Below are 27,982 nucleotides of genomic sequence, written 5' to 3'. Positions count from 1 at the left end.
CTGGAGTTGAGGAAGAAAGGAAAAAAGGGCTCACACCAGTGCGGGAGCCTTGTACTACGAATCCCATGAAGCCCTTCGCCTATGCCCTCCGTAGACAAAGGCGTCCGGCACCGCGGAGCATCATGGACCTTGTATTCCAGGCTGTGTTCTTTTGCCGGGGGCGGGCGCAGCCACAACATGCGTGGGAGGCGACAGGTCGCGACGGCAGCGACAGGTGGCAGTTGGGGGTGGTGGCTGAATCGTAAAGGGCTTTCCAACCCTTGTTTTAAGGAGTGGAGATACGATTCCCGCAGACTTCATCTTCTGTTCCTCTTCTCTCCTCTGGGATCTGAGACACCCCTGGGTCCGCCATAAAGGCGGGGCTTGAAGCCCCCGGGCTGGGGAGAGCTATGCTGTCCCTCCTCCGGCGATGATGTCATTGCCCCCCCTCCGCAGCCTCTTGCTGCCCTGAGCTGCCGGGGCTGGGTCACCCCTCCCCCAACGCCAGCCCCGGATTCCCCCATCCCCGCACCGCCTCGACTTGGGGTGAGTACGGGGGAGGGAGAGAAGGCTCGGGTACTGGGGGCGGTAAGACGGCCCAGATCCCAGTTTGGGAGGCGGGATACCCGGGAGATGAAGACTCAAAAATTACAGCGGAGAGATTCTTCCTTAATAACGAGGTTTGGGGGCCAAGGTTTTTGGAGGGTCTGGGGAACCCAAGTTCCTAGGCAGAGTCTCCGTATTTTCAGCTTTGGTGTTCGGGAGACCCCGTTTCCTAGAACTGATAGGAATGGAGGCGGGGGAACGATCCTGGGGTCCTAGAAATTGGGAAGCGGGATACCCTTTCCCAATTCCAGGGCCTTGGAGAATGGGGGAGGGTAAGTTAAGAGAGGGCGCCGAGGATGACGGAGGTGGGAGTTTGGAGCTTTCAGGAATTTCAGGGAAAGGATAGGTTGGGAAGGAGGAGAAAAGAGAAAGGTCTGAAGGGGAGGACAGATATTGGCCTACACCCTACTAGTGTCTATGGCCAAAAAATAGAGTCCACTTCCCTCTGGTCTGTCTGCAAGGTTGGGCGTCCCATAGCTGGAGCCTACATTATGCCTCCAGAAGCCTACCCCACGGATACAGAATCCAGGCTCACAAATCCCCCCACATAACCTAGTGGGGTCTGGGGAGGGCCATGAGGGAGTGATGGCATTCAGTTTTCCCAGGGCCTGATGGAGTCTGGACTATCCTGTTACTCCTTGCCCTGGGGCCTCCTTCCTGCTCCTATGGTCTTTAATCTGGAGTCTCACCCCTGTTTCAGCCTCCTCCCTCTCCTTCGCACCTTCTCCACACCTTCTGACCTCCGCAAAAATCGCTGGTTTGGTAACTTGATCCCGTGCCTGGCTGCTGTCAAAAGCAGAAGAGAAAAGTAGAGTTGGGGGGAGGGGAGAGGATATAAAGGAGCATGGCTGATTTAGGTCCTTATTCTAGCCCCTACTCCCACCCCTAAGGCCTACCCAACTCCTCCTCCAGTCACCACCCTCACACCCGACTTGCTCAGAAACCTTACCCAACCCAAGCCTCAGCCTAAGTCCAGTCCCTCACCTCAAGACTCACTGCTTCTGCCTGGGGATACACCAGAATTCTGGGCAGAGAGGAGTAGGAGGCTCCGATGTCTCTTCTCTGCCTTTCTGGGTCCCATCGGGGGCTTTAGGACTGCTCACGGATACTGGATTAAGGATACTGAATCGGGCGCAGCGGGGGAGCCCAGGGTCTGGGGGGTGAGGGAAGCTACCTCCCTGGTCTGCAGGACGGGCCCCACTTCTGCAACTCTCTCCGCAGTGACGCAGCCTCGAGTCCTGGCCAGGATGGGGGTTAGAGGGTGTGATGGGGGAGGGGTCAGAGACCAAATGACAGCAGGACAAAGTCCCAAAGAAGTGGGGACAGAGACTCAGAAGGGGGCAAAAGAGACACAGGGAGCGAGGATAGAGACCCAAATAGGGGCACAGAGAAAAAGAAAGGGCAGAAAGAGAAAAGGCACTTACAAGGGAGGGAAAGTGGTGGAGGAGAGGAAAAAGATACTGTAAGAGAACAAGAGCAAGGGGGACAGAAAGGCAAGATGAATGGGCAGAGAAGGGGGTGGGGCGTAGAGATTGGGAGAGGGGAGTGGAGGACAGAGACACAAAGAAGACAGAGGGCTGGAGGGAACAGAGACCCAGAGAGTGGGAGACAGGGTCCTAGAACAAGGGGGACTGCGACCCAGAGAAGGGGCAGATTGGCGAGGAGGGGCGGGGAGGGGGTAGTGGAGGTCAGAGACACAAAGAGGACGCATAGAGACAGGGAGGGGACAGAGGCCCAGAGATAGAGGCAAATCCTTGAGAAAAAGGTACAGAAACCAGGAGAAAGAGACTGGGGGTAGGGGGGAAAGAGACACAACTGGGGGAGAGGATGGGGGCAAAGACTCAGACGAGAGGGACACCTTCAGAGAACCATGGGACAGAGACCCAGAGGGAGGGTAGAGACTTGTAAGAGGGGCCAGAGTCTCAGAGTGGTGAGGGCAGAGACGAAGGGACAAATACTCAGAGAAAGGGGAGAGAAAGACATCGAGAGACACAGAAACGGGAGCGGGGGGTGGGTGGGTAAGCGATACGAACCAGCCGCCGCACCTGCGGAGGGAGGCGGCGGGCCAGGGATAGTGCCGCGGGAGGAAGCCCGCAGCCCCTGACCCACCCCCTTCGCTCCCGCAGGCACCGCCTCCTCCCGCCGCAGCTCGGGCAGCAGCCGCTGGCCCCGCCCCAGCGCCTGCGCCCTGCTACTCGGCGTCTGGCCAGCTAAGGGGGCGGGGCCGGACACGCCCTTCATCTAGCCCCGCCCCAAACCTCCCTCTCTCCCCTCCCGCCGGGACTCCCGGACACCTAGCCCCGCCCCATTTTTTTCATTGGTCCTGCTTATTTCCTAGCCTTCCTAGCGCTTAGGTTTTTCCCCTCCGCCGCCCTTAAGGCTCCCTCGTCACCAGTCCTCATTCATCCTTTGGTCTCCAGTCTGCAGTTCGCTGTTGTGTAGACTTGGTCCCTTTTTCATCAGCAGTTGGAAGTTCTTGTATCGCCCTCTAAAAGCCCCACTGACTCTTACGATTCTCTCCCAGTTTCTGAGCCCCAAGACTCCCCATTCCAGGTCCCACCCTGGATACCAGCCCAGTATCTTTGTACCCTGCAGATCTCACCTTTCCCATAGTGTACCCATTATCCGTTCTCTACTCTCAACCCAGCCCCACCCCGCCTAGCCTGGTTCCTTACAAGCCTCTTAGAACCATACTCCCGCCTTCCCACAGCGCCCTTCAAGAGGTTTTCTACCATTCGTAGACCCCGCCCACCTTCCTCAGATCCGTTCCATCCGTCCTGACTCTCATTTTCCCGGCCCAGCACTGTCTAACCAGGACAAGTTTGCAGCTCCGGTCCCTCCTCTTCCTTACTTTGCCCCCTTTCTTAGTCCTAGCCAGACGCTCTCAGGTTTCCAGGCCTCGCTTACGTGCGCTCCTCCTCACTGGGTCTCAGTCCCTATTCCAGCCTAGTGCCAGTCTCGCCAAAGTACTCTACTCTACATTTTCAGTTCCCGCCCCTCGTTCAGTCTCGCCCCCTCACTCTCCCAGGCCAATTAGGACTGCTCCTAACTTTCTCAGGGCCCTGCCTCTCCTTAAGATCCGCCCTGTGGCGACAAAGCGAAGTTAGGGGCCCAAGCCGACTGTCTCCATCCGCCCTTCCCCACCGGGTCCTGCTTGCCAGCTCTCTGTCCAGTCAGGACCGTCTCCCCCATGCCAGTCAGAAGTCTTTAAATAGTTTGGACGTGTCCCCTTCCTCTGCTGCACCCGCTCCTTTTCTCAGTTCACTCAGATCTCATATCTGGTCCCACCTCCTCTGTTTTCCTTGCGCAGTCCAGCCCCTCAGCTTTAGTTGTCGGTCCCGCCCCCTAACGCCTAGCTCCGCCCGCCCCTTCTCTCAGAAAGATCCAATCGGTGTGCTTCACCTGCAGCCCCGCCCCGTCCAGCTAGGCTGTGCGGAGTCTTCGACCTTCTCCCTGACTGAGCCCCGCCCCACCTCCCCCAGGCCAATCAGTTCTGTACCTCCCCTACCTCGGCCCCGCCCCCTTCCCTCGTCTTCTCCTCCACCCAATCCTGTCTGCCTCTCCCCCTGAGGCCCCGCCCCCTACTCCCCGCCCCTCTCGCCCCGCCCCCCGTCCAATGCTGAGCTCAGTCTGCGTCTCGTCCTTCCGCGGGCGCCAGGGGGCCAGCAAGCAGCAGCCGGCACCACCGCTGCAGCCGCCCGAGTCCCCGCCGCCACTTCCTCCGCCGCCGTCACCGCCGCCGCTGCAGCAGCAGCAGTCTGCACAGCCCGGCCCCGCCGCGTCCTCGGCGGGCCCCCCGGCACCTCGCGGGCCCGGGGGCCGGCGCGCCGAGCCATGCCCCGGGCTGCCGGCGGCGGCCATGGGGCGGCACGGCGGCGGCGGTGGCGACAGCGGCAAGATCGTGATCAACGTGGGCGGCGTGCGCCATGAGACGTACCGCTCGACGCTGCGCACCCTGCCGGGGACGCGGCTGGCCGGCCTGACGGAGCCCGAGGCGGCGGCGCGCTTCGACTACGATCCCGGCGCTGACGAGTTCTTCTTTGACCGGCACCCGGGAGTCTTCGCCTACGTGCTCAACTACTACCGCACAGGCAAGCTGCACTGTCCGGCCGACGTGTGCGGGCCGCTTTTCGAGGAGGAGCTCGGCTTCTGGGGCATCGACGAGACCGACGTGGAGGCCTGCTGCTGGATGACCTACCGGCAGCACCGCGACGCCGAAGAGGCGCTCGACTCCTTTGAGGCTCCGGACCCAGCGGGCGCAGCCAACACCGCCAACGCCGCCGCCCACGACGCGGGCCTGGACGACGAGGCGGGTGCGGGCGGCGGCGGCTTGGACGGCGCGGGCGGCGAGCTCAAGCGCCTCTGCTTCCAGGACGCGGGCGGCGGCGCCGGGGGGCCGCCAGGGGGCGCGGGCGGCGCAGGCGGCACGTGGTGGCGCCGCTGGCAGCCCCGCGTGTGGGCGCTCTTCGAGGACCCCTACTCGTCGCGGGCCGCCAGGGTGAGCGTGCTCTCAGAGCCCCCATCCCTCCCCCCCTTCCTGTAGATCCCAGCCCCTTAGGAGTGCCCCCATCCTAACCCCCAGAATCCGGCGGCGGGTCCCAACCCCTTCTGGCCTTCCTGGTCTCTGGGCCTCCCAGGTTCTTCTAGAGAAGCCTCTTTGTCCAACCCCGAGTTTCCCGTACTTTTGTGAACACACCCCCTCTCCCTGCCATTCCCAGATCCTCGGAAGACGCTTCCTCAACCTTCAGAATACCCCAGATCCCTCCAAACCCCACCCGGCTTCCCTAGGCTCCCCAACACGCTTAGAAACTTCTGCCCCGTCTGTGAATCTCCTGGGCTTCTCTGAACAACCTCACTACCTCCTTTCTTGGACTCCTGTGAGACCCTCAGAAGAACTTTCTCCAGCCCCGAGTCTTCTGAGCCCCTGTAAATCCTTTTCACCTCTCTGGGTCATCCCCTCAGACCGCTAGAGAACCCCTCTGCAGCCCTCAGTTTCTTGGACCATCCCCAGACCCTCAGAAGACTTCTTCTTCTTCTTCTTCTTTGAAGATTTTATTTATTTATTTATTTGACAGAGAAAGAGAGATCACAAGTAGGCAGAGCAGCAGGCAGAGACAGAGGGGGAAGCAGGCTCCCTGCTGAGCAGAGAGCCCAATGCGGGGCTTGATCCCAGAACCCTGAGATCTTAACCTGAGTCTAAGGCAGAGGCACAAACCATTGAGCCACCCAGGTGCCCCCAGAAGACCTCTCTTCTTAACCTTCAGTGTCCCAGACTCTGTGAACACTGCCCCTACCTTTCCCTGCAAGCTGCCTCTCCTCTGAAGCTCCTCTCCAACCCTCAGTCCCTGGGGTTCTCCCTGATTCTTTCTCCCTATGCCCCTCTCCCTACACTTCCTCTCTCTTCAAGTTTGAGTCTTCTGGCTATTTTTGAACCCCACTTGTGCTCTCAAAGTCTTAGAATACTCTGCCTCAATCTCAGAACCTCCTGGATCCCTGTGAGCCCCCAAACCACTTGCTCTGGCTAGCACACTTTCCCCCTCTCCCCTGTGGCAACACAGAGTCTTGAGGAGCCTTTCCTCCTGGGACCCTATCCAGTCCCCTCTGTGTCTGTGTTCACATATCTTCCTGCATCCTCCACGCCAACTCCCATCCCAAGGACTTTCCCTATAAAGCTCCAGACTTCCCCCAAGCCTTTCACACTCCTCCTCAGTGTCTTCAGAAGAGTCTTGAGCCCCCATAATACGTCTTTCCTCTCCAGAAGCTCCCATATGCCTTCTTCATCCACAGATTCTCCCAGCTTCTTCTCCCTTCCCACTCTTTATCTCTAGGATCCCCCATCCAGAGCCTCCCAGTCCTTTTCCAAGTCAATCAACTGACTTTTCTCCTACTTTACTGAACCTCAATCTTTGGGACTCCCTCCCCCACCCCCAGTTATCTGTCCCAAAACTTCCTCTCAAAATAGCTCCCAGTTCTTTCTACTCTGCCTTGGTATCTTTCCACTGGTCCCTACCCCAGCTCTGCGCATTCCCCCTTTCCCAAGCTCCCCACCTCTCCATCAGCCAAACCCCAGGACTGGGCCTCTCTGCTCCCCTACCCCAAAAGTGAACCAGAGAGTTCACACTCTAATCTTAACTCCCTTGAAATGCCAAATTTATCCCAAAGCTCCCTTCATCTTCCCCCCCAAAACTTCCTTCAAAGGTCTCTAACTTCCTAGGCTAAATAGCTACCCTCCCCCTTTGTTCTCCCTTGAACCTCTTCCTCCTACTAACTTCCTCCCTTTGTTGGAAGAGAGGGGGACAGTTCAAAGTGGGGGGGATCAGAAAGGAGGGGAAAGAGGTACAACTCCCGGGCCCTCTCCTAGCCTCCGGGGGACCCAAACACCCGGAGGAACCTGTCCGCCCCTCCCCCTACCCTGCCGTGTCCTGGGCCGGGAAGGACGTGGAGCCGCAGTGCCGCATTCGCGCCAGGGGAGGGAGCGAAGGGGGGGGGGGTGTAGCCCAGAGGCACTGCATAAAGTTTGGTCCCAGGAAGCGCTGAGTTGGCGAGATTTGGGGCTGGGTGGGGGGAGGTAGGGAGGAGGAGGTTCGGAAGGGCCTTAGCCCTAAATGCCCCTCAGGCCTCTGAGTGGCCTCCTCCCCTATGGCTGGGGCGCCCTTCTCTCGTGACTCCATTGAAGGGTGCTGAGGTGAGACCTAGGGGTCCGGGACAGTTATGGGGGAGTGAGGGTTGTCACTCACTTACTACACAAACGGTTTTTGAGTGTCGGCTTGCCAGGTACTTTCCAGCCTACAAGTGAGAGAGCTTGACAGACAGAGCTGGGAGCAGAGGCCAGTGCAACGTGGAGAGTACAGCCCTACTTCATCCTCCCTCCCCTCCCCGTAATTTTTCTTTTCCTTCTTATAGAGACTCCTTGCCCTCCTGCCCCTTCTGCTTTTGAACCACCTGGGGGCAAGGGATTAAACCAGCCCCAACGCAGTCCAGACTCTACAGCCGCTACAGCCGCGCTCTGAGGCGGGTGCCCACCTTTCTTTCCTTGCCCTGGGAGGGAAGGAGTTAAACTCCTGGCCGGCGGCCACCCGAAGCGAAGCAGCGGCACTGCGGCTGCGCCCTGCTTGCTTTGCTCCGGCCCGGAGGGGGTTAAGACCGCTCTCAGCTGCGGCGGCTGCGCACTGCGGCGGGGGAGCTGGCCACGGTGCTGGCCGCCGCGCGCTCCGCCTTCCGGCCCGGCCGGCCCGCCCCCACTGCGGTGCCGCAGCCTGCGCCGCGCACCCGGCTCGGAGCGGGCGGGGGAGCGCGGGGCATGCGCTGTGCAGCGGCCTCTGGCCTCTTAAACCACTGCGGAGAAACGAAGAGGGGGGCGGGGCAGAGAGGGCCAGCGCTGACCCCAGCCCACCCCAAGGTCCAGGACTGTATGTGCGGCAGACTCTGTCCCACCTCTCTGCTCTGCACTTCAGATTAAAGTTGAGCCTTCCCAAGTCCAGACCCCGCCCCCCAGCTCTGTGGAGGAAGGGGAGTGGCTGAAGGGGTGTGCAGGCCCCCAGCCCACCCCAAGGTCTAGTGCTGTCTGCAGTCGGAGCCTGGGCCCCCCCGCTTTTCTCTGCATCCCTGATTAAAACTCAAGCTGCCCAGGTCCTCCCTCCTCCTCTACCCAACTGACTAAAGCCCCCCTTTGCCTTAACACCCATCTCCTTCTCCCTGCAAGGCACTAATCCCACTCTTCTCTTCTCTGCATATTTGATAAAACCCACTGTCATCTCCAGGGGCCAGCTCTGTCCCCTTCCTTCTCTAAGATATTGACCGCACCCCCTCTGCTCCTCAAGGTTTTCTTCAAAATCTACACCATTGCATTCAGGACTCTGGTTCTCTCCATCTTGAAATAACCCATGTGCGCCCCACCCCTTTTCTGCACTTTTGGCTAAAGCCTCCTCACCTCTATGGCCCTGGCTCCATCATCTCCCCTGATGCTTGGGCCCCTGACCCTCCTTTCCTCTCCACAGCCTGAAACCCCAACCCTCCTTGCTGTTCTCCTTTTCTATTTCTGCAGACTTGACTCTTCACTTCCTTTCCTATTTATGGCCCTAACACCCCTCTGTGGTTCCAGCCCTTTGCTGTCCTCTCTAGTTGAGGGTGACACCGAGCTTTCTCCCTTCTCTGGAGCTGGTCATTGGGACCAGAGTCCTTAAGCCCTGGCTGCTCTCTGAAGGCCTCTCTGAAGGCTCTCTGAAGGTCTCCAACTAATGGATGCCCACGTACCCTAACAGGAGCGCAGTCTGGATTACTGAGTTCCAGATGCTGGGCCAAGCACTCTTTCTGGAGCCAGGACTTCTGTATATTCATCTAACATAATCCTCATAATAATCTGGTAACAACAACAAAAAACCTGAGGTGTAGAAAGCTTAAACTTTTTGCCCAAGTTAGGCACAGGAAAGGCTGGATTCAAATCCAGGCTTTCTTAACTGTCGGGTACTCTGTCTCCCCACCCACCTTCCCCCCTTCCCCTTCCCTTGGCTCCAAGCTGAGCTCCAAAGCCTCTGATACACAGAGGGTGAGTGATCTTGGTCTCCCCCCACACCACACCCCTATCCCTCCCCCCAGCATCCTTGGAGCCTGCTGGGAAGTCCTGAGATAGGACACAGAGTGTGGGAATGTGGTCTGGACATAGAGCAAAGGACCAGAAATTGCTGCTTCCATGAAAACAGTTGCCCATCTGTTTGCACTGCTGGAGTCAGCTCCTATCCCAAGCTGGGGGGAGCTGCCTCCGATCCTTTTCCTCCCCTTTTTCAGGTGTTAGAGGGGACAGCAGGGTGCGGGCTGTGATGGAGGTATGGGGTTTCTGAATTTCCCTGGAGTCTGGGGCTGGGAAAAGGGGCCGCTGTGGACTTGGCTGGTGGACCAGATGACTGGGTCATCTTTTGCCCTCTCTCTCCTGCCCTGCCTCACAGTATGTGGCCTTCGCCTCCCTCTTCTTCATCCTCATCTCCATAACCACCTTCTGCCTGGAGACCCATGAAGGCTTCATCCATATCAGCAACAAGACGGTGACCCAGGCCTCCCCGATCCCCGGGGCTCCACCAGAGAACATCACCAATGTGGAGGTGGAGACGGAGCCCTTCCTGACCTATGTGGAGGGAGTGTGCGTGGTCTGGTTCACCTTCGAGTTCCTTATGCGTGTCACCTTCTGCCCGGACAAGGTGGAATTTCTCAAGAGCAGCCTCAACATCATCGACTGCGTGGCCATCTTGCCCTTCTATCTCGAGGTGGGCCTGTCGGGCCTCAGCTCCAAGGCCGCCAAGGACGTGCTGGGCTTCCTGCGGGTCGTCCGCTTCGTGCGCATCCTTCGCATCTTCAAGCTCACGCGCCATTTTGTGGGGCTGCGCGTGCTGGGCCACACGCTCCGCGCCAGCACCAACGAGTTCCTGCTGCTCATCATCTTCCTGGCGCTGGGCGTGCTCATCTTCGCCACCATGATCTACTACGCCGAGCGCATCGGCGCGGACCCCGATGACATCTTGGGCTCCAACCACACCTACTTCAAGAACATCCCCATTGGCTTCTGGTGGGCCGTGGTCACCATGACGACCCTGGGCTACGGAGACATGTACCCCAAGACGTGGTCGGGGATGCTGGTCGGGGCCCTATGTGCCCTGGCCGGGGTGCTCACCATCGCCATGCCCGTGCCCGTCATCGTCAACAACTTTGGCATGTACTACTCGCTGGCCATGGCCAAGCAGAAGCTGCCCAAGAAGAAGAACAAACACATCCCCCGACCCCCGCAGCCCGGCTCTCCCAACTACTGCAAGCCCGACCCTCCCCCACCGCCCCCGCACCACGCCCACCACGGCAGCGGCGGCATCAGCCCCCCGCCCCCCATCACCCCACCTTCCGTGGGGGTGACTGTGGCTGGGGCCTACCCACCGGGCCCCCACACGCACCCCGGGCTGCTCAGGGGGGGAGCGGGTGGGCTCGGGATCATGGGGCTGCCTCCTCTGCCAGCTCCTGGGGAGCCTTGCCCTCTGGCTCAGGAGGAAGTCATTGAGATCAACCGGGCAGGTGAGAAGGGTGCATGGGGGCGGGGCCGTGGGGAGGTAGAGAGGTTCTTAGCAGGCAGGAGGTCACTGCTGAGGTTAAAAGAGATGGGAGCTTCACGACAGAGGAGAGAGGGAAAGGGGAATGGCTATTGCTGAGGTCAGTGAAAAGGCACAGAAACAAATTCTGTGTCAAGGAGACAGCTTGGGGAGAGACAGACATTCCGGGGGACCTGGGAGGCAGAGTAATGAGCCTCTGGCCAGGGGGACTCAGACACCCGCGCAGAGTGGGTCTAATGTGGGAATCACTGGCTTGCCGGAGACCTGGCCAAAGGACAGTTGCAACCTCAGAGTCTTCCAGTGATGACCCTGAGAAAAGAGTCTAAAAGCAACAGTCAGAAATCAGGCAATTGTCACTGAGCAGGAGAGTGAGGACAGATGGAGGGAGGGGTGGGGATAGGGTCAGTGACAGAGAGTTCAGGTTCTAATAACAGTGAGGCCAAGAGAGGAGACAAGGCTTAAAAACCCAGAAGATAGAGGCCAAGAAGATAGGCCCAGAGGGTGGACCGGCCACATGATGGTGACTCGGGACCTAGGGCCTGGCTTGGGCTGTGCCAAGAGCGAGAGCAGCCCAAGAGGGGTCTGAGAGACAGAGGCTGCTGAGATAAAGAGGGGAAGCAAAGGAGATGAGCTAGAAGAGAGTTGACTGGGTGTTGCCCACCCCTCCCCCCCAGAGAGTCTGTGGCTCTGAGGCGATGATTGGGGGCAGTCCGGAGCTGGTGGCCCCCACCCCCCGTGACTTAAGTAGGTCAAGAAAGGGAGCTGGGTGGCCTGGCCCTCATCTTGCTCCCTCAGCCGCTGACCCAGTTTCACACCAATTAAAAATAGCTTAAGTCAGAGCCTGGGGGACCCCCACTTCTCCCCTCCCTACCCTGTCACCTTCCCAACCCTTCCCCACTGTGCCCTTTCCAGCACCCAATACAATCCCTAAGCCACTCCCTCTCTGTCCTCTAGATCTCCCAGCCAATCCTCCAAAGCCATCCCAACCCAGGTACCCTACCAACCCAACACTGCATCCCAGTCCTACTTAGTTCACTTCAACCAACTGCCCCCCCAGCACCCTATCCCAGCCTCCTTCCCAGCACCCACCCAACTTCCTAACCACCCTCCAAATGCCCAACTCCCCACCCCAGTCCTGCCCTTCCCAGCACCTAATACCTGGCCCAACCACCACTTCCTACCACTCAGCACCCTCCATCCACACCCACCCCTGGCTGCCCTTCCCTCTCCCTGTTGTCCTTCCCTCCACCCCCAATTACTGGCTCCCTGAACCCACCAGCACACACCCTGACACCCTGCTTCCAACTGTGCACCCTTCCTGTCCCCTCCTTGAGACACTGTGCCCCTCAATCACCTACTTCTGGCACCCAACATTCTCCAACACCCTCCTTGCTAATCTCCCCTCCATCTTGAGTTCCCACACCTCACTCTGTCCTCTCTGTCTCTGTCTGACCCCCCCCCACCCCATGCAGATCCCCGCCCCAATGGGGACCCCGCTGCAGCTGCGCTTGCCCATGAGGACTGCCCAGCCATCGACCAGCCCGCCATGTCCCCGGAAGACAAGAGCCCCATCACCCCTGGGAGCCGAGGCCGCTATAGCCGGGACCGAGCCTGCTTCCTCCTCACCGACTATGCCCCTTCCCCTGATGGCTCCATCCGGAAAGGTGAGGTGCCCTCCACTGGCCCCGGGACCCTCCCTCTCTTTCTCTCCCTCCCTCAGGGGAGGGGGGAAAGGGAGGTGGGGGGAGGAGGTGCTGGACTTCCCTTCCCGTATCCCCTGGCCCCAAATTCCCTTCCTCCCAGACACCTCCCACCCCCAAATTTCCTCACCACTGACCCTTCACCTGTCTTTATTCCATCTCCATCTCCCACACCCACCCCCCGACCCTCTGGCCTCTTCCCCCACCCCCAGCCATCGGTGCTCCCCCACTGCCCCCCCCAGACTGGCGTAAGCCAGGCCCCCCAAGCTTCTTGCCCGACCTCAACGCCAACGCTGCAGCCTGGATATCCCCCTAGCGGACGAATCCCCTCCCCCCGGGGTAAGTAGCCCCCAACCTTGGATCCCCACCTCCCTCCTGACTAACCCCTCTGAGAACATGTGGCCCCCACTGACCGAGACTCCCGTCCCCTCACTGAACGGCTCCATCCAGTTAACCTGCAGCCACGACCCCGACCCCATACCCACCTGCCCAGGACTTGCCCTGCCCCTCACTCACCCACCAGAACTAACCCGGGCCTCCCCACCTGACCTCCCTCCCCTGCCCATCACGACTGAACTCCAGCCTCACCCCTATCCTCATCTCTTCCCTTGCCTCCCCCCTGGGTGTCTTTTAAATTCAATGAAGAAAGCAGGGTGCACACCCAGCACACTTCTAGGTGCAAGCCAGGGTGAGGGGGACTCAGTTGCTCATGCAGCGACTTGTGAACAGACCAAGGCATGCACAGAGTATCTGTCTGTACCTGCACATCGCTGGCCCGGTGCTCGGCAGAGGGAGGCAGCAGGGAAGACCATCCCCCTGCCCCGGGGGAGCTCCCGGTTTGATGGGAGAGGCAGACACTGACCTAGAAAGTCCCTGTTTGAGGTGATCTCTGGAAGTGGAGGTAGCGCAGGGACACGCAGTATGCGGAACACTGGAACTCTCCAGGGTAGGAGGGAGGCAACAGGGAAGGTTTCCCGAAGGAACTGATGTCTGGAGTTAGCCTGACCTCAAGCGAAGAAATGATCTCATTAGACGGTGGTGACCAGAGGGACCAGCACAAGCAAAGCTGAGGAGACCGGGGACTGGCAGGTAGACAGGCAGGAAAGCTGGGCTGGACTGAAAGGCCAGGACCTTGGTTAGGGCCCCGGGGAGGGCAGGTAGGCTCTTGGGCTGTGTGTGAGTAGAGGTCAGGAGGCTGGATGAAGGTCCAGGGGGAGGGGGAGGATGCTGCCTGTACCCAGCTCAGGGCTGTGCACAGGGATGGAGAGGAAGGGACAAGGTAGAGGGAGTCAGGGATGGGGAGGGGGTTGGGGACTGGCGGTGGGCAGATGAGGGGGAGAGAGTGGCAAGGTAGTCGAGGAATCTTTCGGCAAACACAGTCGGGCATTTATTTTCTGCCAGGAAGCGAACACACATTCTGTAGTCTTCGGAGCCACCCTAGCTTAAGGCACGGGGCTTGCTTCCTCCATCCCTCCATCCGCTCCTTCACGGAGCAGCTCATTACCGAGGGCACAGCTCCAGGCGCTGGAGATTTGGCAGCGCGCAGAGCAAGAATCCGCCATCACAGAGCGAACATGCTAGAGCACAGATTGGCACGCTTCAGCCCAGGGGCCAAGTCTGCCAGCAAGCTGTTTTGTAAATAGAGTGGAAGAGCTGCCACGGAGAACGTGTGGCCCACAGAGCTGAAAATATTTAGGAATTGGCCCTTTGCAGGAAACGTTTGCCACCCCCTGATCCGGGAAGCAGAAAATCAAATGAACGAACAAGGTGATTACTCTGGCCACTTCAGACGGGGCTGGGAGGGGGGTGGTCTGCAAAGGGCTTTTTGAGGAGGTAAGACCGAAACCTGAACAGTGAAAAGGGCCAGCTGGTTAGAAGGCACAGCAAGTGCAAAAGTCCAGGGGTACTAAGATGGGGTGAGCTTGGTTTGTCAAAGGAAAAGCAAGGAGGGGTGTGTGGCCGGAAGTGACTATCCGAAGGGAACGAGTGTGCCAGACAGAGTATGCGGGCGGGGGGTAGGAAGGATCATGATAGGTTTTGGTGAGAGGCTGGATTTGATCTTCAAAGTGATAGGGAAGCTGCCTGAAGGCACTTGATCGCAACAGTCTGTGGAAACTTCTTTAGAAATAGAGATAATAGCCCAAAAAATTCCTGCTTACAGCCTACAAAGATGCTGTCATGGGACTTGGGGAGCCTCCAGGGACAGCCTTGTCTCAAGCTCCTTGTTTCACAGAAGTTCAGGGGGGCCTTGAGCGACCCCCGCCACAGCGCAGACAGGGACGAGAATCCAGGCTTCCAGGCTCCTCGTCCAGGAGGGACTGTGGCTCCTCTCTTTCCATCCCTCTGTCTCCCCCAGTTCATCCTCCATTTTCATCTCATTATCCCCCCCTTCCCTGCTCCCGCCTCACCCTTCCCCCTGCTTGCACCCAGTACCACCCTTTGTTCCCCACCCCAAGGATCTAGATGGGCCCCAGAGAACTGAGGGGCTCAGGGAGTGGGGAGGATTTGGGAATGGGAGGGAGGGTGGAGTGGGGCGGGCGGGTGGAGGTCTCTGCTGCTCTTGCCTCTGATGCCAAAATCCATTCATTGAACTCAAATAGTGGCTGGAGCTGATGGGGCTGACTGAGCGATTGCTCCCCGCCCCCCCCCCCCCCACCGTCCTGGGTCCCTTCCCAGTCCTGCACTTCCAGGCTCCTCCCTTCCTCTCTTCCCTCCCTGGGTGTCCACTACTGTCTCCCCCACTCCTCCCAAGACCCTTCCCCCTGGCCCACCCCTTGCCCACCCCATGACCCTTTCCTTCTCTTCTCACACCAACCTCCTGAGTCCAACTCCTGACACCTGTTACCTTTTCTTCCCTAACCCTCCCCCAGCCTCCCTCCCTTGGTCCTCTTCCCCACCCACCCCCTCCTCCCCTGGTCCTCCTCCCCACCCACCCCCTCCTCCCCAGCCACCCTGGAAGCTCCTTCCATATTTGATGTCTCTGGCCGCCCCCATTTCACTGCTCCCCTCCCCCGGAAAACACCAGAGAGGAGGAAGAGGCCTTTCTCCGTCCCCCCAACAGTGAGGCTGTGTTGGGGGGTTCCCCCTGACCACCCTCCCCCCGCCGTGACTCTGTGTATTTCTGTCCCCAGCTCTTGTCACCGCCTGAGACCTCGCGAGACCCTCGGTCCCCCCCTGCCCCTTCCCCCCAGGTTAGCAATTGGGAATGGCTGGGAGGGGGTGTCCCCAAGATACTGGGCTTCCAACCCCGGCCCCCCAGGCCCCTTCCCCTCTGGTCAAGATGCCCTCATCCAGACAGACCTCTTGGCATGGCCCAGAGAAGTACTGAAACTTTCCCCAGACACTGGCAGAACTCAGATCTTCCCAAGCTTTCAAGAAACCACACACATACTCCCCCAGTCTTAGATCCCTTTGGCTCTCAAGACACTGTGAGAACCTTCCCATCAGAAGGTTTCCACCTCAAGACTTCATGACCCTTTAAAGATACTCAGACTGCTCTCCAGCACCACCCCCCCCCCCCCCCCCCCCCCCCCCCCCCCCCGCCCAGGCACTGCCCGCTTTTGCTCCTTTCCACCTCCCACAGCCCCATCACCTGCCTTTCCCCCTTTCCCCACCACTAGGTCAGCCCCCACCCAAGCCCTCCCACCGGCTGCTCCCCTACATGCATTCCACCAAGCTCCCTCCCCATGCCCGGCTGCCCACCATCTGCCTTGCTGCCCCCCACCTTTTTGCCTCAGATAAGGGGGCCAATGGGGGAGGGGGAGGGGAGGTGGGGGGCGGGCTGCGGTGGGGTTGGGGTGAGGGAGGCTCGGTGGGCGTCACCCTGCCTCCTAACCCTGAGTCTCTCCCCCCTCCCCATGTCTGAACCTTTCTCCTTGATGCTGACTGACTGTCCAATTTGTTCACCTCTCTCTCTCTCCATCTCCTTGGTCCGCCTCTGTCCATCTTTGCCTCTGCCATCTGTCTTGTTATGTCTTGGTGTCTGTCTCTGCCTCCCATCCCCTCTGTCTCCCTCACTGTCTGTCTCTATCCCTGACCCTCTGCTTCACCTTTTTCTTTCTCTTGACTTTTTCTGTCTCCGGCTCTCTGTTCTCTTTCTTTCTCCATCTCCCTTCCCTCCTGGTCGTTTCTCCCCTGCTTCCCTGTCTCGGGGTCTCTCTGTCTGTTGAACCCTTCCCCTGCACCCCCATCTCCATGCTTCCTCCCGTGTTTCCGACCCCTCCCCTCCCCCCAGGTTACGAGAAATCCCGCAGCCTGAGCAGCATCGCGGGCCTGAGTGGGGTGTCCCTGCGCCTCGCGCCCCTTGCCACTCCCCCGGGCTCTCCCAGGGCCGCCCGCCGCGCTCCCCCAACCCTGCCCTCCATCCTCTAGCGCTCCCCTCCCCCCTGTGGGGGGACTCGGGGGTGACAGGGAAGAAGGTCAAAGGAGCTGGGGGTGGGGGGTGGGGGAAAGGGTTTTTTTTTTTTTAAATCAAAAAGTCATTAATAATATGCAACTGAGACGACGACGCCAGCAGACACCCCCGGACCCCTCACCCCCACCTGGGCCCCCAGGATGGAGGGGGAGGAGCCAAAGTCCAGCCCCCCCAACTCTCTACCCTCCCCCCCAATAAAGCCTTCTCAGGTCTCCATGAGCCATAGGACATCCCGCTCCCATAAACTCCTGTAAATACGTCCAAATTATGCCAATTACATTTTGGGGCACCTCTCCCCTACTCTGCATGCCTCCCTCAATCTGGACACCCCCCCCACCCCACCCCACCTCAGCAATAAGCCACCAGGGGCTGCATGCCAAAGGACTGAGGGAAGGGACATTCTGGGAAGGGGGCAGGGATCTCAAAGGGAGTTTAAACCACAGGAGGGTTTCCTGGCCTCCTACTCTTCACCCCAGGAGGGCAACCCATCACATTGGTGTGATATATATACATATATATAGATTAGCAACAATATTGGGGAAGGAGTAACAGTCACTCGAGCCCCCAAAATGAGCTGAGCTCAGATGGTAGAAGCAGAGGCATGGGGTGTGTGCTGTGGACAGCTGCTCCCTCAGCCTTTAGGAGGAACCCTGGTGAATGTGACCCTGTCCTCTCTCCCCAATTCTCCCTCCCCATCCCAACCTTCCCCCAAGGGATCTGCTCGCCTCTATTCTTGCTGCATGGACTCAGACCTCCCATCTCAGAATTTCTGGGATGATCTGGCCCTAGCACACAAAATTGCCCAATACCCCCTTCAAATTACCAGGACATGAGACCTGTACCCAGAATTCCTGAGACCAACCCTGGCACCCTGCATCCCCTAAATCCCCACAGGGTCCTGGGACTTAACCTCTGCATACAGATGCTGCCCCCTCAAGCCCCACCCCACCCATTGCCTGGACTGCATCCCAGCACCTTGAACCTCCAAGACTTGACCCAGCCCTTCAGCTCACTTTTAGCCTTTGGGATGCTCCAAATCCTTCCCACACTTGGACATTTCTTGGACACCCCCAAATCCTCAGGCCTCCCCCCCATCCAGATATCCCCAAATCTCTGACATCAGACATCCACCTCAGGTTCTCCTGATGCTAGAATTTCCAAGGTAGGCTCAACCTGTCCGCAATTCCAGGGAACCAGACCTTCCCTTGGGCATCCCCTTTCTTATGCCTAGACCTGCCTCTTCCAAGAGCCCCTCCCCCTACATGATGCCCAAAAGGGACCCTCTTCATGGACATCAGTGTTTCCCAGAGGGCTATATTTGGACCCCTGGTGATGTGCTAAAGTTTTAGGCAGTACAAGGACACTTAATCTAGAAAGTTTTGTCTTTTACGGCATCTTCCAAAGAAGCCGGTAAGTCCGGATACAGCTGCCTAGCCTGGACACCGTTTATTTAGGGTAGAGTGTTTCCACTCACAGCAGAGGCTGTGCCCCCGTCAAGGGACACTGGAACATCGGAGGCTTGGGAAACTACAAACCTACGGGGGCTGGAATCCCAGCCCATCCTTCCCCGGCATTCCTCGTCCTGCGATGCTCATGGGCAGAAGATCATTTCTCATATCCCATCCTGGCTCAAGGATGCGCTACCTCCCCCAAGCCCAGAGACCACACGGTCCCAGAATCCTTAGAGGGGACCACCCCTTTTGGAGCTGGAGACCCACGGAATTAGCAACCTCCCTCCTTCTGCTCCCACGGCCTCAGGAGCCCCCCCCCCCAACCTGAGGGTTGGGGGGTGTCACTGAGCATGATTCTTGATGCAACGATTCCTATGCAAGGGGCATTTTGAGTCCCCCATCCTTCTCTTGGACCCTAAACCCTGGCGAATCAGGGGTGAGGGGTGGGGCCGGTTCTGGTGGGAGCGGGGTGGGACGAGGCAAAGGGCTAGGGGCTCCAGACACCAGGGTATGGGGGTGGGGACCGGTTATATTGCCAAAGGGTTTAACTTATTTAAAAAAAAAATAGCCCCCAGATTCCCATGACCCTCACGGAAGCCGAACAGCGCAGGGAAAGGGGGTGAGGATCTTTTCCAAAGGGTACAGACCTCTTCCCAACGTCTCCCTCTGCTCGCCAATCTGCCACACGTACCCAGCTTTTTAGTTCAGCTTTTGAAAATAATCACGATCATAAACTTTTACAAAACGTGACTCTCGTCCTTCACCACCGTCCCCAAACCCCAAGTCAACAGTGTGGGATTCGGGGAGGAAGAGAGAGCTAAAGGGACAACTTCCGAGTCCCGGCTCCCCTTTTCTCCTCAGCCGCCAGGGTGCCCGCAACTACACGCATGCGCTGCATGACGCGCTCCCCACACGCATGTCGCGCCCCTCCTGCGCTCCGGGAACGCACGGACACGGGGCGGGGGGCGATTGGGGAGGAAGGAACGGCGCGGGGGTCTCCCTGAGTTCAGCGGCTCCTCCTCCCCATCACACACACAGCAATAAGACTCTCTCACTCAAATGTGGGCGGGGCGGGCCTGGCCTGTTGAAGTGGGAGGTGGGAGGAGTGGCGAGGGGGCGCTCTCAGGGATGGGGGCGGGTGTCGGGAGTCAGTGTGGGGAGGGGAGGTCTGCAAATCGTCCAACTCTGGTGCTAATGGCGGGTCTTCTCAGCCCACCCCCAGGGCAGGGAGGGAGGGGTCGGCATGGCCCCACCCCCAAGTCTCCCCCACGCCCACCCTGGGTGCATGAACCGCCCAATGCAGAAGCTGCCGCATGTCACCTGCCCTCCCTAAAGAAAAAAGTGTCATGCCCCCTTCCCACCCACCCTCTTACTTCCCACCAAAATAAAAGTTTCCTTTTCATTTGAAAATTGCATCCTGTTTGCTGGGGAGGTCTGATCCGGGCCGGCTTGGGGGGTTTTGGGAACGGAGGAGTTGGGTCTTCAAGAACAGGGGTCATATTAAAGTAGCAAGACTGTGTGCTTTGTGGGGGGCAGGGGGTCCAGATATCCCCTTGATCGCTGGCTCTCACCTTGTTACTTTTCTAGGGGATGGTGTGGGGGAGGGGGTAAGAAGTGACTGCCTCAGTTTCCCTGATGCTAAAAATGGGGATCCACACCCCTAACTTGAAACTGTGAGGGCATCTGGTAATAGCTCTGAAGTCAGGGTGATGACCCCAGGAGAGGAGTGGAGCTGGGTCTCCAACAGGAGGTCAGGGCCCGAGGACCACATGCTCCACATTGCCCACTCCGAAGCCCGTGGGCAGACTGTGTGGGTTCAGCTTCTTAGTAGCTGTGTGTCCTTGGGCAAGTCTCAACCTCTCTGGGCTTGTTTCCACCACTCTAATAGGGCAGGAAGGGGTGATCTATTCATTCAGCAAATATATGAATTCCAACGGCATGCCAGGCACTATTCTAGGTGCTGGAAAGCAATGGAATCCCTACCTCTAGGGTTCTGCTGAAGGTTGAGAGGAGCGGCCCACGTTTCGCCCATGTTCAGCTAAACAAAGGATCGCCATCCAAAAGGTGGCTCAATGGTCACTCTGTCACTGTTCTGCAAAGGGTCAGAGTGCAGCATCCCTTCTGCCACTTACTGGGAGTCTGGGAGCAAGGGACAGCTCAGCCTCAGTTTCCCCACCGATAATGAAGGGAATATGTGGGAAGGAGGCCGAAATGAGTTTTTTCACATTAAATGCCAGGTACCCCAGCGGTTCTCAACACTGGCCAGCTGTGATTCAAACCAGCAGACTGCCCCACCTGCTGCCCCACCAGAGATTTCGGTGCAGGAACACACACAGCCCCAAGGGCTGGGGCTGGAGTTTATTTCTGCAACAGCCTGGATGCTGAGAGGCTATGGGAGCCTCCTCCAGGCCCCGTAGGAAAATCCAACCAAACTGTGATCACACAAGAGCAATCAGAAGGGAGGGTGGAGCATAGGGGGAGAAGGGTCCCTTTATCCCGCCCCTCTGCAAGGGACAAAGGCTGGTGGAGACCTGGGGCTCGGCCTGCTGTCGCTCAGATGTTCAGGGATCACTGGCTAAGTGGAGCGAGAGGAAGAAATGGGGGTGGGGAGAGAGGAATGGGAGCCTTAGCTTCGGAGGCCAGAGGAGCCATGCTCCCTGGCTAATAAAGATCATTAACAACTTAAGGATGGAGGGAAGCCCTTTGGGACCACAGCTTGCCAACTACACCTGGATTTCTTCCCCAGCGAAAGCCCCAATCCTCGTCTCCCTGCTCGCCAGCTCCTCTGTGTTTAGGGTTTTACAGGAGGTGGCAGCCCCCGCCCCCCCCATTGGGTTGGTAAGTGCTGTAGTGCCAAAGGGTGGCACCATTTCCGAAGTGCAAGAAGCTGGAGGTCGGAGGGAGGGTTCCTGGCACTTGGGCCTCCAGGGGCCAGGGGCCAGGGAGGGAGGGGCCATGGCTGGGAACAGGGTGGGGTCACTGGGGCTGGGACACAGGCGGCCCGTCAGGCTCTGGTGGTGCGGGCCCAGCCCCAGGCTCTGCCTCCTCCGCCTCCTCTTCCGAGACCACGCCCTCCTCCAGTCGGAAGACCTGGCGCACCGTGCGGGTGGTGAAGGTGAGGGGGCCACGTCTGCAGGGAGGAGGGAAGACCAAGAGACAGAGGTTAAAGGAGGCGGGCAGAGAGCTGGGGGGCGGGGCTTATGGAGTGAGGGTGCAAGTGCGCTGCTGGTCCTACCGGAGCCGGTTCCTCAGCGTGTTCAGCTCCCGGTTCATGGACTCCGAGGCCTCTGTGACATCCTCCAGCTCATGCTGCAGCCTTCGGCGGACTGACTGAGCCCGGGATGCCTCCTCCTCGGCCTCCTCCAGCTGCCGCTTCAGCTGCTTCACCCGAAGGTTGCCCTTCTCCAGCTTGGTGGGAGCAGAGGACTGGGTTGCGTCTCTGGGCCACTCCCTTGGGCCCCCAGAACCCCATCCCTCCTGCCCCCTACCTTCTGTTGATGCGTCGTTCTAGATCCTCTTGCCAGCCTCCATCCCAGCTGCAAATGTGAGGCTGTCCCCTACTTGGCCTCAGAGGGGTCTTTCTATGCCCAGACTGACCCCATCTCTCCTCTGCTCAAAGCCCTCCCATGGCTTCCCAGTGGCACTGAGACAAAGTGCCAGCCCCTCAGTCTGGCATTCCAGGTCCTGCAGGGTCTTCTTCCCATAAACCCACTGGGAGACCATCTTCACCAAGACCTTCCCCAAACCCTGCTATCTCTGTCCCTGGGGAGGGGACACACGTTATCTGCCTCCCACCAACCCCTCTGGCCTCCTTTCTTATCACTCAACTTTCCCTCCCCATTCTTCTCTCCAGCCACACTGCTCTGCTTTTTGCTCTAAACTCACCAGACTTATTTCCACACCCCAGGGCCTTTGCACCTGCTGTTCCCCCTGCCTAGCTCTTTCTCTCCTTTCAGTTCTCAATTCATATGTCACCTCCTTAGAAAGGTCTTCCTGACCCGACCCCCTCACCCCCAATCTAGGGAGTATTCCCTAATCCTCCACCTCTCCTTTTCTCTTCATTCTCTTGTTCCTCCATAGCCCCTGTCACAATCTGTCCTCATCTTTCCTTGTTTATAGGTTTGTGTCTTCCTTTCCTTATGCTACAAATGTGAGCTCAATGAATGAGGGACCTTCTCTATTTTGTTCACAGCCACATCTCTGATGCCAAATACAGTGGTGGGTGCTGGATAATCATGGGATGCAGGGCAAATAAGCGGGAGCAGAGCTTTTAAGGCCACAGTGACGCTATCTACAGTCAGAGAGTCCCGGAATCTGATGCAGGCTCTGTCTCTACTAACTGTGTGACTTTGATATAAACTGTGTCCCCTTTTGAAGTTTCTGTTCTCCCACCTGTTCATTGGGGCTGGTAAGAGAATGCAAACATGTTTTTGTTTTTTGGTTTTTTAAACCATGTGGCACAGTACTTGGGGCACACTTGCTGCTCAATAAATAAATAAGAGCAGAGAGAGACTGCCGTCGGAGTCCTGGGGTTTGAACCCAGATGCCATCTCTTATGAGCTAAGTAATATGAACAAGTTACTTCACCTCTCTCTGCCTCATTTTTAACACCCGAATAAGAGGGAAAAAGATAGTACTTGCCTTGCAGGGTTCTGATAAAAACTGAATATACTACACCTAATGTCTTTCGCACAGTGCCTGGCCCATAGTAGGCATTCTGTAAACATTACACATTGTGATTTTAGCCCTGGCCTAGCCTCTGGGTAGGGTTTCAGTTCTTCCTTCTCCCTGGCTGTCTCAGCTCCCCACCAGGACCTGTCCTCGATTCCACAATGGACAGATCGCAAAGTCACTGATGCCAGCTCTCCACTGATGCACCAAGCCCCAGGATGGTGGTCACACGTGGCCTCTCATGATGGGAACTCACTGCATCCAGACAGCATGGGCTACGTCTCTGTCAGTGGAGACCATCTCCCCCGCTGCTCCCCAGAGATGTCAGTGGCTCACCTGGTCCCGGAGCTGGTCGGCCACCCTCCGTTCCTCCTCCACCTGGAGCACCACCTCCTTTAGGCGCTTCTCGGCCCTGCGCACCAGCTTGCCAGAGAGGATGCGCTCCCTGGAGGGGGTGTGAAGGAGGCAATGAGGAGAGGTGCTCATGTGGGCTGAGGGGCTCATGTCCCCTCAGCCTTGTCAGGGGCTGCTGTCCTGTTTTTGCAGTGGCCTCTTCTCTCTTTCCCACCCTCTGTAGCTCCCACAGTTTACACAGGCCGGACATGGCTCCCAGGCTCCTGACTGCACGGCATCTAGTCCTTGACTTGTACCAAGGTGCTCAATGTTCCTGAGAGTGGCTCATGTCTACACCAGTTCCCGTACCCCAGTGTGCACCCCAGTCCTCCTCTTAGGGAACTGCCTCACTGACCACCAATCCCCAGGTCAGATCTAAGGCATTATCTTTGCCCTTTCCTTCCTTGCCATGTGCTCACCCTGTCCTGATGTCCTGTGGACTCTGTCCTGTCCCCTCCTCTCTGTCCTTCAGCCCGAGCCCCCAGCTCAAGGCTGTGCTCTCCCGCCTGACCTGGCCTGTCCCTTCTCTAACTCCCTTCTCCACTGTCCACAAGTGTGTGTGTGACACTCTGGAAGGCCAGAGCATCCCCATCAGCCACCCTGGCTGCTTATTCCCTTTCATAAACATGCTTCCCCTGGACAAGCTCATCAGCACCCCAGGTCGCCACAGCCATCTGCTAAATCTGTTTCCTGGGCTCCATCCAGGTAGGCCCCCAGCCTCGGCCATCCACCAGACCCTACACCCCCCCCCACCCCTCATATTCCTCACCAGGCTCAGCGCCTTCTCCCCAACTAGTTCCTCCTCCCCCTGTACTCCCCCTAGATCTGCAGATCAGACACCAGAGCCATCCCCACCTCCTGCCCCCTCAAAGCCATCCCCTCCCTTCCCCCAAATTTCCCCATCCATGGCCCTGGCTCCTCTATCCTTTCCTGCAAGGACCATCACACCCGGGGTGAAGTCCACGTGAGGGGCCCCTAGTGATGGGTGGTGCTCGGCAGCCTCAGATGGGCTGAGAGGCAGACATGGGGCTAGGGAAGTGGGAGGGCCCAAGCTGTGGAAAGGGATGCGGTGGGGGAGGCTCCTTGAACTACAGATCCCCCAGCCACTCCTTGCTCCCAGAATGACTTTGAGTACGTCATTAACACCCTCTGAGCCTCAGTTTTTCCATCTGTATAATGGGGGAGGGGAAAGAGCTCAGAGTGGTATATCCATCTGCCTCTGGAAGGCCTCTCCAGAGACCCCAAACTACATCTCCTGTGAGCCCCTGGGCCCTTGGCTGGGCCCTGGGATGACAACACCTTCTCCCATGACCCTCTGGGGCTGGTTCCCATTACCTGTCCTTGAGACCTCATGTTTATCATACTCCCCAGTGAACTCAACTTGTTTCCCTACTATTCCCCCAGTCACTGGGACTTAACCACTAACACTGTCCTCTTCTCCCTACACCCACAAGAGCCTATCAGCCCCCAGCTCCACCCCATCTTCCTCTCTCTCTTTTTCATCCCCTCATGTCTATCCTCACTCTCTAGCCTCAGCTTAGGCCTCATTTTCTGCCACAATCACCCAGCCTCCTCTCTAGCCTCCCAGATCCCAGTCTCTGTCCTCCAGTCTGCTCCCAACTTGATCCCCAGGAGGACTTTTTACACCCAGCACTGACCCTACCCCCACCCCCTCCAGCTCACAGATATCCATGGCTTTCCATCTTCCCAAGACAGAGTTCTTCGGCCTGGCATTCAAGGCTCTTGCCTCCCATCCCTCTCCTGAGTCACAGGCTCTCAGGACCAGTCACCCTCCTCCAAACACCCTGATGTTTCCCATACGTGTCCCCAAGGTCGCTGCTCTGCCTAGGACAGAAATGGCCTCAATTCTCACCTCTTCCTCTACCCACAGCCTTTGCAATAGGATTTTGCAGCTTCTTGCACCAAAAGACAGAATCTATTTCACCATTCCCTTAAATCTGAGCTGGCAACACGACTTGCTTTAGTGACAGGAGGATGCAGCAGAAGTGACATTGTACCAGTTCCAAGTCTAGGCCCCAAGAAACCTTAAACACTTTCCCTCACCCATGGAACCTGGACTCTGCTATGTGAACAATCCTGGGCCAGTCTGCAGCAGGGACAAGTGAGCCTCACTGTCCCAGGCAAGGCATTAAGCAAATGGGAGCCCAGCCAAGATCAGCATCCATCTAGCTGACTCAGGTACAGACACATGAATGAAGCTCCCATCCTCAGATCGGCAGAACCTATCAGCCAGCCAAAGACTCATGAGCAGTAAGAAATGGGTGTTGTTTTAAGCCACTAAAATTTAGGCTTGTTTGTTATGCAGCTAGAGCTAACTGCTACATTACTGTTTGAGGATTTATTTACTTTAGAGAGACTGTGTGGGAACAGGGAGAAGCAGAGGGAGAGTGTGGAGTCCAACATGCAGCTAGATCCCATGACTCTGAGACCATGACCTGAGCCAAAGCCAAAGGTCAGATGTTCAATCGACTGAGCCATCCAAGCGCCCCTACATTACTGTTTAAATCTTATTCTTGGTGGGAGTACAGTTACTTGTAGCCCCAAGTATCTTAAATAATAGAGGAAATCAGCAATCATTAATATTATGACATCTTTAGGATGTTTCTAAATCAGGGGCTTGTAACACAGCTCCCCTTCATCTCCCTGATCAGAATGTGGGGACCACCCTCCAGCTGTGCACCCCCCCCCCCACCTACCTGCTCTCCTGCTCCAGCTGCTCCTCAGCCTGGGCCAGCTTAGACTCAAGGGCCGCAATGATCATCTTCTGGCGGGCCCGGGCCCCAGCATCCTCCTCACCTAGGCGCCCTCGGAGCTCCTGCATCTGCCGCTCCAGCTGCTGTCGCCCACTCTCTGCCTTGGCCGAGAAACTTCGCTCAGCTGACAGCTCTGTAGTCAGTGATTCCACCTGTAGCAGTGGGAAAAGCAGAACCATCATGGGAGAGTCTCAGAGGGAAGAAAGTAGGTAAATTCAGGCACCTCCCACAATTAAGTGAGTTGACAAAGGTTAAGTGCATAGCACAGAGCCTGGGACATAACAGACACTCAATAAACAGCATATAATTTCCCTGATTGTCTTAGCAGCCAACAACAGTGCCAGCCCCATGTTTTCACCTTTCCGATAGCTTTCTGCTACATTTTAATAAGTCCACAGGACTATCACAAACTTGTTTAAATGCTATAAATTCTACCTCTGACTGTGAGTGAGTCCATTCAAAGGGTTATCACACTTCTGTTTGCACTGGGATCATGTGGGGAGCTTAAGAAAAAGATGCAGACTGCAGGGTTCCTCCCCCGAGAAGTTCTGCTTCTGGCTGATCCAGGGTTGGAAGGCAGAGGAGTGTCCATGAATCCACATTTTCAACAAGCATCTCAGATGGTTCTGATATGGGTGACAGGCAGGGTCATTTTAAGAAATACCAGCTCGGGGTGCCTGGGTGGCTCAGTTGGTTAAGTGTTGGCTTTCAGCTTAGGTCATGATCTCTGGGTCCTGGGATCAGCCCCCATGGGAATTCCTGCTCAGCAGGAAGCCTGTTTCTCTTTCTCTCTCCCTCAGCCCCTCCCCACTGTTCATTTTCTCTCTAATAAATAAATAAAATCTTAAAAAAAATGCCAGCTCAAACAGCAGCTACTACATTGAGAATGTGTAAACACACCCCTAATAATAGTTCCTGTTGATTTATTCAGCTCGTATTCTGACTGAGGTCCTCGCCGGGGCTAAGGAAGTGAGTCAGGTTCAGGCTGATTCATACTTTATTTCACTGGGCTCTCACAGAAACACATCGACACAGTGATTAGCATATGATTTTTTTTTTTACTTTTCATTGGAAAATGAAACTGTAATACAGAAAGTCAGAAACTGATCAAGTCCATGACATCAGACGTTGAAAGGCAAACACCCAGGTGAAGAAATAGAACGGTGCCGTTTCACAAGGCCCAGCACCTGACCACCCTAATACCAACCCCAACAATTCCTCACCAAATAGCACACTGTCCTGATTGTCACGGCCATCACTTCTTTGCTCCTCTTTCAAGTTTTGTCCCTCCAAGATGAAGGCATAGATCCTACAGTTGAATCTTGCCCATTTAAAACTTTGGTCTATGTTTCTTTTAAAAAAACAATATGAATATACTTTCTTTATTTTTTAAGCAGGCTCCATGCCCAGCGTGGAGCTTGAACTCACAAGCCTGAGATCAAGACCTGAGCTGAGATCAAGAGTCGGACGCTTACCCCGCTGAGTCACCCAGTGCCCCTAAGTTGCTGTTGTTTTGAAGCTACCTGGTTTGGGGGACTTTGTTATGGGTGCCCTAAGAAATGAATATAGTGACTAATGAGTAGTGGAAGAAAATCACTGAATTCATGGATTTAAACAGACCAGATGGATTTAAAGCAGTTGTGATTATTATCCTTGTAGAAGCTCTAACTGCTGCATTTGGGGCCAACAGGAGCTTCTCCTGGTTGATGTCTAGCTGCTTTTTGATATAAGTATGCCAGCTCCCGGGGTGCCTGGATTGCTCAGTTGGTTAAGTGTCTGCTTTTGGCTCAGGTCATGATCTCAGAGTCCTGGGACTGAGTCCTGCATCAGGCTCTTTGCTCAGCGAGGAGTCTGCTTCTCCTTCTGCCTCTGCTGCTCCCCACTGCTTGTCCTCTCCCCCACACCCTTC

General features: G+C 57.2%; 2 protein-coding genes across 14 annotated transcripts in view; one reads left to right on the top strand and one right to left on the bottom strand.

The window, feature by feature from the left end:
* The first annotated feature begins 146 nt into the window (after positions 1-146).
* Positions 147-16,841, top strand: KCNC3 (potassium voltage-gated channel subfamily C member 3). Of its 7 annotated transcripts, XR_004281441.1 has the most exons (6): positions 147-5,083; positions 9,528-10,635; positions 12,143-12,334; positions 12,583-12,709; positions 15,502-15,561; positions 16,605-16,637. XR_004281441.1 is itself a non-coding variant. In XM_032325784.1 (5 exons), the coding sequence occupies exons 1-4, from the start codon at positions 4,202-4,204 to the stop codon at positions 15,516-15,518; spliced, it is 2,199 nt and encodes a 732-aa protein (XP_032181675.1). In that variant the 5' UTR covers positions 147-4,201; the 3' UTR covers positions 15,519-15,561; positions 16,605-16,695. The 7 variants fall into 7 exon arrangements, 6 of the variants coding, with proteins under 6 accessions (XP_032181675.1, XP_032181676.1, XP_032181674.1 ...); XM_032325784.1 differs by lacking the exon at positions 12,583-12,709 and having other exon boundaries at positions 16,605-16,695; XM_032325785.1 differs by lacking the exons at positions 12,583-12,709; positions 16,605-16,637 and adding an exon at positions 15,770-15,857.
* A 2,790-nt stretch (positions 16,842-19,631) lies between these two features.
* The window catches only part of MYH14 (myosin heavy chain 14), a 102,491-nt gene continuing 94,140 nt past the window's right edge, over positions 19,632-27,982 (bottom strand). For 6 of the 7 annotated variants that reach the window (XM_032325767.1, XM_032325773.1, XM_032325769.1 and 3 more), the window contains 4 exons: positions 26,017-26,225; positions 23,243-23,351; positions 21,471-21,643; positions 21,212-21,365 (listed from right to left, as the gene is read on the bottom strand). In XM_032325767.1, the coding sequence (XP_032181658.1) occupies positions 21,212-21,365; positions 21,471-21,643; positions 23,243-23,351; positions 26,017-26,225 (645 nt within the window). Of the gene's footprint in view, positions 21,366-21,470; positions 21,644-23,242; positions 23,352-26,016; positions 26,226-27,982 lie in introns of all 7 variants that reach the window. The other variant, XM_032325766.1, reaches the window with a different exon arrangement.

Source organism: Mustela erminea, chromosome 19, assembly GCF_009829155.1.
Source record: "Mustela erminea isolate mMusErm1 chromosome 19, mMusErm1.Pri, whole genome shotgun sequence".
Classification (NCBI taxonomy): Eukaryota; Metazoa; Chordata; class Mammalia; order Carnivora; family Mustelidae; genus Mustela; species Mustela erminea.
The sequence above is the reverse complement of the archived record's forward strand: the minus strand, read 5'-3'. Positions and strand labels throughout refer to the sequence as shown.

Excerpts from the sequence above, each read along its gene's own strand:
- KCNC3 (XM_032325779.1), top strand. The coding sequence starts at position 4,202 with ATGCTGAGCTCAGTCTGCGTCTCGTCCTTCCGCGGGCGCCAGGGGGCC. Across the intron at positions 5,084-9,527 it reads ACTCGTCGCGGGCCGCCAGG|TATGTGGCCTTCGCCTCCCT; the intron begins GTGAGCGTGCTC and ends CCTGCCTCACAG. Across the intron at positions 10,636-12,142 it reads CATTGAGATCAACCGGGCAG|ATCCCCGCCCCAATGGGGAC; the intron begins GTGAGAAGGGTG and ends CACCCCATGCAG.